Below are 11511 nucleotides of genomic sequence, written 5' to 3'. Positions count from 1 at the left end.
TACAATGGACCTGCACTCCCAGATCTCTCTGCCCATCAACTTTTCCCAAGGCTGTCCACTGTATAATTCGCTCTAGAATTAGACTTGCCAAAATGCATCACCTCACGTTTGCCTGGATTGAACTCCATCTGCCACTTCTCCACCCAACTCTCCAGTCTATCTATATTCTCATGTATTCTTTGACAGTCCCTTATGCTTTCTGCTACTCCACCAATCTTTGTGTCATCTGCAAACTTGCTGATCAGACCACCAATACCCTCTTTCAGATTAGTTATATATATCACAAACAACAGTGGCTTCAGCACTGACCCCTGTGGAACACTGCTGGTCACATTTCTCCATTTCAAAAAACTCCCTTCAACTACCACTCTTTGTCTCCTGTTGCCCAACCAGTTCTTTATCCACCTAGCTACAACGCCCTGCACACCATGTGACTTCGCTTTCTCTATTAGTTTACAATGGGGAGAGATTGAGTACTCTGGGACTATATTCAAGTTAGAAGAATAAGGGGATGTCTTAGAGAAACACACAAAATTATAAAGGGAATAGATAAGATAGAAACAGAGAAGTTGTTTCCACTGGCGGATGCAACTAGAACTAGGGGGCTGTTTTAAGACTGAATTGAGAAGGAACTTTAAAAGATAGTGAGGACTGCAGATCTGGAGAGTCAGTTTTGATAAAGTGTGGCACTGGAAAAGGCACAGCAGGTCAGGCAGCATCTAAAGAGCAACAGAGTTAACGTTCTGGGCATAACCCTTCATCAGGACTGGTTATGCCCGAAACATTGACATCTTTCTCCTCAAATGCTGCCTGACTTGCTGTGCCTTTTTCAGTCCCACACTTTATTGACAAGGAACTTCTTTACCTAAAGAAGAATCTGTGGGATTCCCTGTCCAGTGAAGCAGTTGAGGCTACCTCATTCAATATTTTTAAGTTAAAGAGAGATTTTTCAGTAGTAAAGAACGTTAGGGTTAGGGTGAGCGGGCGGGTAAGTGAAGCTGTGCTCACAAAAAGATCAGCCATAATCTTGTTGAATGGCGGAGCATACTCGAGGTGACAGAGGCCGCCTCTTGCTCCGATTTCTTATGTTCTTCTATGCCACAGATTTCTCTAATCTCTCTCCATTTAAACAGTATTCAACTCTTCTTTTTTTCCTGCCAATGTGCATAACCTCATATTCTCACCACCATCATATTCTATCTGCCAAGTTTACCTACTCACTTAACCTTTCTATAGCTAGCCATCGACCTCTTATGTCATCCTTACCACTTGCCTTCCTATCTATTTTTGTGTCATCTGCAAACTTAGCAAAAGTACATCTGCTTCCTTCATTTAAGATGTATATTGTTACCAATAGTGCCTCAAGCACTGATCCTTGTGGCACTCCAATAGTATCAGTTTGGTGTTCTGAAAGTATCCCCTTTATCCCAATTTTCTGTTATCTGTTAGTTAGCTAATACTTAATCCATGTTATTATGGTACAACCACCAACATGTGCTCTTATTAAAATGCCTTATATGACATACCTTATTAACTCATAGCAACATAGGAACAGGAGTAGACCATTCAGCCCCTTGAACCTGTTCCACCTTTCAATGAGATCCATGACTGGTTTGTTGCCTAACTCCATATACCAACATTTGGTTTCCATTCGTTAAGACTTTGTTTTACAAAAATTTATCTACCTCAGATTTAAAATTAATAACTGTAGTTTGTGGAAGAGAGTTCCAAACTTCTACCATCATTTGTATGTCGAAGTACTTTCCAACATCTCTCTTGGGTGGTCTGTCCCTAATTTTTAGACTATGCCTCTTATTCCTAAAATTTCAAACCAGTGGAAATAGTTTACCTTTATCCACCCTGTTCTTTCCTGTTGATATCTTAAATACTTTGACCAAATCACTCCTTAACCTTCCAAATTCTAGAGAAAATATGCCTAATTTTGATAATCTCTGCTTGTAACTTAAGCCCTGAAGTCAGATGGCAGCAGATTAAAGTGCTCTAGTTGGAGCTCCTCTGCTCGGCAATCCCTTTTCCTTTTTCTTCCTTTTCCTTCTCTTCACTGCTTTTTTTCTACTTTCGTTCCCAAACTTTTAACTACTCTACTCTACCTGGACAATGGAGTCAAGGGATATGAATAGCGACCAGAGCCCAGGTGGAAGCAGACTGCACGGGCTGTGTCCCACAGCAGAGTGAGTGCGGGCCAATTGCTTGCCAAGATCTGGAGTGTGAACAGAGTGAGCACAAGCCAGAGTGGCAGCAGAGTGAGTCCTGGACAGAAGCCAACATGTAAAGGCAATATGGCCTTGTGTTCTGAAGCTGGCAGACACAGACTCATGTTGGAAAAGGACTAGAACTTAAGTGCTTTATAGTCACTTTTTATTATCATTCTGGACTTTTAAAGCTCTATTTTCATGCTAACGTCTTTTTCACTTTGTGACAACACTTAAAGTATCTGTACTTAAGATGGCATTGAGAGGCGACACTACAAACTTTTCACTGCACTGATTTGAGTGCATGTAACAAAGACTATTGTATTCTACTCTAGTAAACTTACAATGTACTCCCTCCAAGGCCAATATATCCTTCCTAAAGTCTGGTGCCCAGATTTACTCATAATACTCCAGTGAGGTATAATTGCAGCATACTTTCTGAGCCTTGTACTCCAGTCCTATAGATATAAAGGCCAGCCTTCCATTAGCCTTTTGATTATTTCCTGCACATGTTCATGACATTTTGAATATCTATGTATCTGAACCCCCCCAGGTCTCTTTGGACATGCATTGTATTTAATTTCATACCATGTAGAAAGTATCTTGATCAATTCTTCTTTGGTACGAAATGTATAACATCACACATGCTTACGTTAAACTCCATCAACCACAGTTTGCTCATTCACCTAGTCAATCAATATCCCTATGTAATTTTATGCTATCATCTAAACTTTCTACAAGTTGTTTGTAAATTATGTGAATAATTGCGGTGCTAACACAGATTCTTGTGGGGCACAACTGGTCACATTTTACCAATTTGAGTATCTAACCTTTAGCATTATATTTTGTTGCCTGCCACTCAATCAATTTCCCAGTCATAGTCAGTATTTTGTCCTTATTTCCATGAACCTCTACCTTAGTTAACAGTTTTTTTATGTGGCATTTTATCAAATGCCTTCTGGAAGTCCAGATAAACAGCATCCTTTGACAATTCCCTGTACACTATTTTAGAATCATAGAATCCCTACAGTGCAGAAAGAGGCCATTCAGCCCAAGTCAGCACAGAACCTCCGAAGAGCAATCCACACCCCACCCCATTCCCAATAACCCCACATGGGGTTGTTACCAGAGCTAATCCACCTAAACTGCATATCCCTGGACACCATGAGGCAATTTTCTTTGAGCATAGCCAATCCACCTAACCAGAATATCTTTCGACTGTGGGAGGAAACCCACCTAGACACAGGGAGAGCATGCAAACTTCACACTGACAGTCATCCAAGGCTGGAATTGAACCCGGGTGCCTGGGGCTGTGAGGCAGTAGTGCTAACCACTGTGCCTTACTCACCTCTTCATAATTCAATGAGATTTGACAGTCATGACCTACCTGTCATGAATCCATGTTGGCTTTCCTTGATTAACTGAAAATTTTTGAGGTTCAGTAATCCCATCCTTGATTCTAAACTCCAGCAATTTCCTTGCCACAAATGTTAGCCTAATTGATCTACAATTTCCTGCTTTTCCTTCTTAAAAAGCTGAATGTCATGTGCAATTTTTAATCCAGAGGGATGACTCCAGTATCAGGGGAACTCAGCAAAATAATGCTCAGGGCATTTATAATGTGCTCCCTTATTTCCTTTTAAAACTTATAGAAATAGAAATATATTACATTTGCTACTTCACCTTTTGCCTTGTTACTTCCTCAAAGAATTCTATCAAAGTGGTCAGGAATGATTTCCCCTTCATGAAGCCATGGTAACTGTGCTTAAGACCATAAGTTTTAGCAACAGAATTGGCCATTTAGCCAATTCAGCTTGCTCCAATGTTTAGTCATGGCTGATTTCTCAACCTATTCTCCTGTCTCCATCTGTAACCTTTGATCCCCTTACTAATCAAGTACCTATCCGTTTCTGTCTTAAAGACCCTCAGTGACTTGGATTCCACAGCCTTTTGTGGCAATGAATTCCATAGATTCACCACCTTCTGGCTGAAGAGAGTCCTCCTCATTTCAGTTCTAAATGGTCGCTCCTTCACTCTGCGTCTGTGCCCTCGGATCCTAGCCTCTCCCATTATTGGAAACATCTTCTCCACATCCACGCTATTCAGGTCTTTCAGTATTCTGTAACTTTCAATCACATCCTTCCTCATCCTTCAGAACTTCATTTAGTACAGATCCAGAGTCCTCGGCCGCTCTGATACGACAAGTCCTTTATCTCTAGGATCATTTTGAAAACCTCTTCTGGAAGCCCTCCAAGACCAGCAAATCCTTCCTTAGATATGTGGGCAGAAACTGCTCACAATATTCCAAATGCAGTCTGATCAGAGCCTCATACAGCCTCAGAAGTACTACATCGCTACTCTTGTATTCTTGTCCTCTTGAAATGAATACAAACATTGCATTTCCCTTCCTAACTGCCAAATGAACCTGCATACTAATCTTAAGAAGATTGAAACAGGACTCCTAAGCCCCTTTGTACCTCAGATTTCTGAAGCCTTTCTCCATTCAGAAATTCTTCCTACCCAAGTCCATAACTCTCAGTTTCCCATATTGCATTCCATCTGCTTTTTCTATGCCCTGTTACCTAGCCTGTCAAAATCCTTCAGTAGCCTTCCTGCCAACTGTCCCTCCACCTATCTCTATAGTATCTTCAAACTCAGCAACATTGTCCTCAGTTCCTTCATCTAGATCCTGAATAATTGTGATCCCAACAGTGAACCCTGCAGGACTCCATTAGCCATTAGTTACCATCCTGGAAAAGACATCTTTATCCCCACTGTCTGCCTTCTGACAGTTAGCCAATCCTCTATCCATGCTAGTATCTTGCCCCTAAAACCATGGTCTCTAACCTTATTTAGCAGCCTCCTGTGCAGCACCTTGTTAAAGGCCTTCTGGAAATTTGAATAGATCTCTTTACGCAGAGAGTGGTAAGGGCGTGGAATGCCCTACCTGCTAATGTAGTCAACTTGCCACATTAGGGAGATTTAAACAATCCTTAGATAAGCACGTGGATGATTTTGGGATAGTGTAGGGGGACGAGCTGAGAATAGTTCACAGGTCGGCTCAACATCGAGTGCCGAAGGGCCTATTCTGTGCTGTATTGTTCTATGTTCTATGTCCACTGCCTCTCCTTTGTCTAACTTGGTTGTTAACTCCTCGAAATATTATAACAGATTTGTCAAGCATGATTGATTCTAATTTAAAACAGGGATTTTCCAAATTAATCTACTCATTTCAGCGCATTTGAATTGGTTCATGGACATGAAATAAAAGGACTATTGACATATAAGAGATAAATTGTCAAGTCTGAAAAACAAACATTCAATGTTGGAGTATATGCCCACATTTCACAAAAGGTTAACAGGAGCATAGAATTGCACAGGAGCATTTAAAAACTTCGCAGAGCAAGATGAAAGAGTGGGAAGATAAAAATGCAACAATCACCATTTTTAAAGCAGGAGATGAATTTTTGTTACTGTGGCCTTTGTGAGGTCACAGTGTTGTCTGCTGTCCACTGGGGAGACGCAATGCAGACAGGGCAACTGCTTTGTTGAACACTTACATTGCATCTGCAAAAATGACCCTGAGTTTCCATTGCCTGCCATTTCAATACACTACTGTATATCCTGGCCAACACGTCTGTCTCAGGCTTGCTGCAATGTGCAAGCAAAGCAAGCAAGCTGGAAGAACAACATCTCATTTTCTGCCTGGGGACCCTGCAGCCTTCAGGACTCAATATCGAGTTCAAAGCCTGAGCATGTCTTTATCCCAATCCCCACACACCAGGCCTTGTCATCAAATGGTATGCTACCGCAACCAACCCACTGTCAGCTACTAATGGTCCCAATTAGCAGCCATTCATTCTTCCAGGATGACCATTACTGTTCCTTTGTCTGCTCAACTATTCTCTCTCTGGGCTCAATCTCCACCTACTCTTTACTCCTCCTGTCTCCCCCCACCATACCTTCAGCACATATAGCAACCTTTACCAAGCTACTTCGGTTCTGAAGAAGGATCACTGGACCGGAAACGTTAACTGTGCTTTCTCTCCACAGATGCTGAGTTTTTCCATCAATTTTTGTTTTAAAGTGAGAGAGATATTGTGAGTTTTCTCAGAAAATACAACGAAATTTGCAACGATGCACTTGAGCGGATGTAGATAATTTGGACCAGATAAAACAACGACCGCAATGGTTAAATCCAGATAAACAGGCAAAAGTAACAAAGGAAATTCAATCCACATTGGGGAATCAATTGATCAAACCAAGTCAGAGTAATTGGAGTCCTCCTGTAGTATTGGTTCCTAAACCAGAAGGTTCAATTAGATTACGTGTAGACTACAGGAAAGTGAATGCAATCACACAGATGGATTCATACCCTATTCCCAGTCTAGAAGATTGCATTGATAGGGTTGGTAATTTGTAATTTTTATCTAAAGTTGATTTGTTAATAGGGTATTGGCAAGTACTACTGACAAAGAGAGCTGAGTAAATTTCTGCAGTTTTTTACACAAATTGAGCAGATATCAACAGAGTTATCCCACAATTGAAAAAGAAACATGGTCGGCATGGACTGATTGGACCAAAGGAACTATTTCCATACTGTATGACTTTATAGCCAGGCTTGCAACCACTGGAATTCAGAGGAGTGAGGGGTGATTTGATTGAAGTGTATAAGATCCTGAATGGTCTTGACAAGGTGGACATGGGAAGGATGTTTCTCTTGTGGGTCAGTTGAAAACAAAGAGGGGACTGTTTAAAAATTAGTAGTCACCCTTTAGGACACAGAAGAGATTTTCTTTATCTTTGAAAGTTGTGACACTTTGGAACTCTGCCTTAGGAGACAAGGTCATTGAATATTTTTAAGGCATAGGGTGATCAGGCTATGGTATTCGGTGGAAGTTATAATACAGGCAACCAAATTTGTAGTTGCCAAGTTTAAAAAGGGTGGTAGGTATGAGGCCAGCCAGGAAAGTATTTTTTAAATAAAGTTTAGGATGTATTTCTACATAGGAACAAGAACAGACAAGACACAACAAAAAAATACAGCAGCACATGAGTTAAGGTAGGGATGAAAGCAAGCTCTGGTGCCATGCTCTAAATTGATGGTTTGGTGAGGGCAAATCTGGGTCAGTAGTTCAACCCAGAGTCAAACAACAACACCAGGTTGTGAATGGTCTTGTTTCCATTTTGTACAGTCAGCAGATGTTGGCAATGGAAATATTGTAATGATAAAAGCAACCTGCTGAATGGGACTACTAGGCCTGAATCACAGTTAAGTAATCCATTTGGCAGTTAGTTCTGAATCAAAGAATAAAACTTTGCTCAAACAATTGTTTAACAGTTGTGGCCATTTTTATCTCATTTCACAGGCAGTTCGGATTATACAGTGACTCTATGAATGGACTAATTTCCATTCTGTGGCCTTAGTTGTAGCCTATTTCCACAGACAGACCTTGTAGATTCACGATGCCCAATGTTGTCCTACTACCATGAGCTTCTCATCTCAGCCTCTTCACTCTTGCTGTGCTATCATTCCCATGTTAAAATGCTTCATCATGGTATCCATAAAGCAAATCTTTTCTCAGACTGTGGTCACTCTCATTACCAGTTCTCTGTTTGCATTTGGTTGGTGCCTCTGTTCATTAGACCTCAGATGGCTGAGAATGTGTAGAATAGTGTATGCACAGTGATGATTGGACATGGTTGCCATTGGCTGGTTGCCTCTGGAACTGTGTGTTGTAGATGACCTTTCGGTCCGTGAGTTCCTGTTACGGTTCATGCTGCTCTTCTGATCCTCCAAGTCCTTGGATTTTTCATAGTTCAGTACTTTCCATTGCTGGTTAACTGCTTGCCAACGCTTAAAGATACGATATACAGATGGCCCCTCATGAATAATCAAACCTGGATAGCCAGAATAGAAAGAGCAGTCAAAAATTACGATTACTACTGTAGCACAGTTCAACACACTACTTTTAAAGATAAAATCATTGTAATTTTAACATTGAATTGAACTATACAGCTTGCTTAATCTGAGCTGATGTTGGTCTCACATCATATTTCATAATTGAATTATCTTTACTTGCCAATCCGAATATCATTGAGTCTTTTGTTTAAGTCGTTATCTTACTGTCTCTCAAATATATTCAAAATCAAGAAGTTTCTGGAGAGAGCAGAAGGGGGCTGGAGAAGCTGTTCCTAAAGATGAAAAAGTTGTCAATCAGTGATCGCTGGTTTGGAGTAATGAGCAAAAGAATCAGAGACGAGATAAAATGTTTCTCTGCAGCAAATGATCAGGATGCGGAATGCACAAGTGGGAGGGAGAATATTTAATTGTGACTTTCAAAAGGAAAGTAGATCATTATCTGAAAGGAAGAGATTGGCTGAGATAGGGGGAGAAGTGGGGAGTGGGATTTACTGAGGTGCTTTTACAGAGCGCCAGTATGAACAAGTGGAGCTGAATGGCCTCCCTCTATGTGGGAACCATCCTGTGATTTTAATATAAAATGCAAAGAGTAATTGACTTTTATTCTTATTGCATACATTAAGGAAATATTATAAGTATTTGTACACTGAAGCACTCATAATGGTGCAATTCTTTTATTAATCTACATTTAAGCTTTGCTTGAATGACATCTTAGCGATTTTGAGAAGATTTGTAGCTCAGATTGAAGTTCTGGATGTAGGTTTGCTCAGTGAGTTGAAGGTTCATTTCCAGCCGTTTTGTCACCCTGCTAGGCAGTTTGTTGTTGTTTTCCTCCTCTTTAGTGAACAGAGGAAACCTTCAACACCATCAATAATACCCTTAACTGGCATAAAATTCACTAAAGAGGAGGAAAACAACAACAAACTGCCATTCCTAGATGTCACAGTAGAGTGAACAGCCAGTGGGGAACTTCAAACCAGCATCTACAGAAAAACAATACATACGGACCAAATATTGAACTACAGAAGCAATCATCCCAACATCCACAAACGAAGCTGCATCAGAACATTATTTCAACAAGCCAACACACACTGCAGCACAGAGTAACTATGCAGAGCAGAGGAAAATCACCTATACCGTGTATTCAAAAAGAATGGGGGGTTAGATAGGGTAGACAGTATGAACCTTTTCCCGCGTATGGAGTCGGGTATTACAAGGGGGCATAGCTTTAAATTAAGGGGGGGTAGATATAGGACTGATGTTAGGGGTAGGTTCTTCACTCAGCGAGTCGTTAGTTCATGGAATGCCCTGCCAGTAACAGTGGTGGACTCTCCCTCTTTATGGGCATTTAAGAGGGCATTGGATAGGTATATGGAGGATAGTGGGTTAGTGTAGTTTAGGTGGGCTTGGATCGGCGCAACATCGAGGGCCCAAGGGCCTGTACTGCGCTGTATTCTTCTATAATGGGTACCCAATGAACACAGTCCGCCGATTTCTCAGCAACAAACCCAAACAAGCAGACAAAACATGTCCCGAAACACTAGCCACTCTCCCCTACATCAAAGACTTAACACAGTACGTAATGAACTTGAAAGACTCTATACAGACAAGCAAAACTAATGTCATTTACAAAATATCTTGCAAGAACTCTAACAAACACTACATTGGACAAACAGGCAGGAAACTATCCACTAGGATAGATGAACATGAACTAGCCTCAAAACAACATGACCCACTCTCACTAGTATCCTTACATACAGATACGGAAGGAAACCACTTTTAATGGGACAACACATCCATCCTAGGAAAAGCCAACCAGCGACATGCACAAAAATTCCTAGAAGCGTAGCATTCCAACCAGAACTCTATCAACAAACACATCAAATTAGACCCAACCTACCACCCCCTGAGAAAAAGAACAGGAAATTACATCACCACAGGAAATGATATTGCCAACCCAAAGAAACCCAAACATATAAATAGAAAGCAGGAATTATCAGCAGTACTTTGCCTGGAGGTCCACTGAAGATGTTACCAAGTAGGGTGACGAAATGTCTGGAAATGAACCTACATTCTGAATGACATCTGTAACTGTGTAGTGAATTATGGTTACTTGTTTTATTTATGTCATCAGAATTCAGCGCCTGCCACCATTATGATTTCTTACAAAGCGTTCATCTGTCTATATGTGAATCTGTAATTCAGCCATTTGCACTACTGAATTTCAAAGGCTAAATCCATTTTATCCTTCAAATCCAATTGCTGAATGAGAGCCCCTTTATCATTTCTCAGCCTGTATCTGTAATCTTCCAGTTTTTACCTCCTCAGCCTGTTCATGAATGTTGTTTACATGTACGATTGCCTATGTCATTTCTGCTCATCCTGTTATGGACTAGGCCAGAGCACTCAAAACATTGTTAAGCAGGCAGCCCCAGACCATAACTTTGCAATTTGTTTCAGTAAGTGCACAGTGAAAATTACCCAGAGTAGGATAGCTAGGTTGACTACTAGATTTTAAAATAGACAAAAATATATTCACAAAATTACACAATGAAACAGAAAGAATAGAATAAAGAACCCCTACAGAACTCAACCTATCCAACTTGACATAATAATGCTGTTCCGAATATACTCAACAGTCCCAATAAGCAAACTCCCTTTAAAAACCAATATAAATGGAACACATGCTTGCAGGTTGAAGTTAAAGGGCAGAGAAGAGAGAGAGAGAGAGTGCTTCCAACCAGTTCAAGACTGAACTAAAAACTGCTCAGCTAGAGAGCTGACCTTTCATTATACCGGTCACTTCTAAAACATGACACTTTGGCCTAAAGTCTCATCAGTTTACATATAAATGAAAGGCCCCTCAGAATCCTTTTCATCTCTGTACCAAACCAGACTGATTGGAGCCTGGTCCGGTTTATTACCTTTCTGAGAAATATCATGGACAGAGTCTCCTTGAGCCAAGGAACAGCTTTTAGAAGAAAAGGGACTAGCTTTGTGAAACATCTCCCCCCCCTTAAAAAAATGGACCATCAATACCAAAAGATTTTTAACCCTTCAAAACCCAGTTAGTGATCTGAACACACATATACATTATATTAACTATAAACATGCAAACATGTACAACCACATGCAAATTCAGGCCGCGGTACACCCACCACCGAATGCCTCTATTTCTCATTTGAGTCTTGATAACACATCTTGACCTTCCACATGCACAATTGTCAAATTGAATGGTTGCAACAACAAGCTGCATTTAAACACTCTGGCATTTTTGTCCTTAACATTTTCCACAAATGTCAATGGGTTGTGATCAGTATATACAATTGTCTCAGATGCATTGCTGGTAATATAAATGCTGAAATTATGTAATGC

At 40.6% G+C, this 11511-nt stretch overlaps 1 protein-coding gene across 1 annotated transcript in view; it reads right to left on the bottom strand.

Moving 5' to 3' along the window:
- Positions 1 to 6751: 6751 nt before the first annotated feature.
- LOC122551869 (E3 ubiquitin-protein ligase MARCHF4-like) overlaps positions 6752 to 11511 on the bottom strand; it is a 281240-nt gene continuing 276480 nt past the window's right edge. The window contains exon 4 of the mRNA XM_043694417.2: positions 6752 to 8114. Within this exon, the coding sequence (XP_043550352.1) occupies positions 7795 to 8114 (320 nt within the window). The 3' untranslated portion in view covers positions 6752 to 7794. The remainder of the gene's footprint in view (positions 8115 to 11511) is intronic.

The sequence above is a fragment of the Chiloscyllium plagiosum genome, unplaced genomic scaffold (assembly GCF_037043375.1).
Source record: "Chiloscyllium plagiosum isolate Xiang-an unplaced genomic scaffold, Cpla_swu_hap1 HiC_scaffold_7, whole genome shotgun sequence".
Lineage (NCBI taxonomy): Eukaryota > Metazoa > Chordata > Chondrichthyes > Orectolobiformes > Hemiscylliidae > Chiloscyllium > Chiloscyllium plagiosum.
This window is presented reverse-complemented; position numbering and strand designations above follow the sequence as displayed.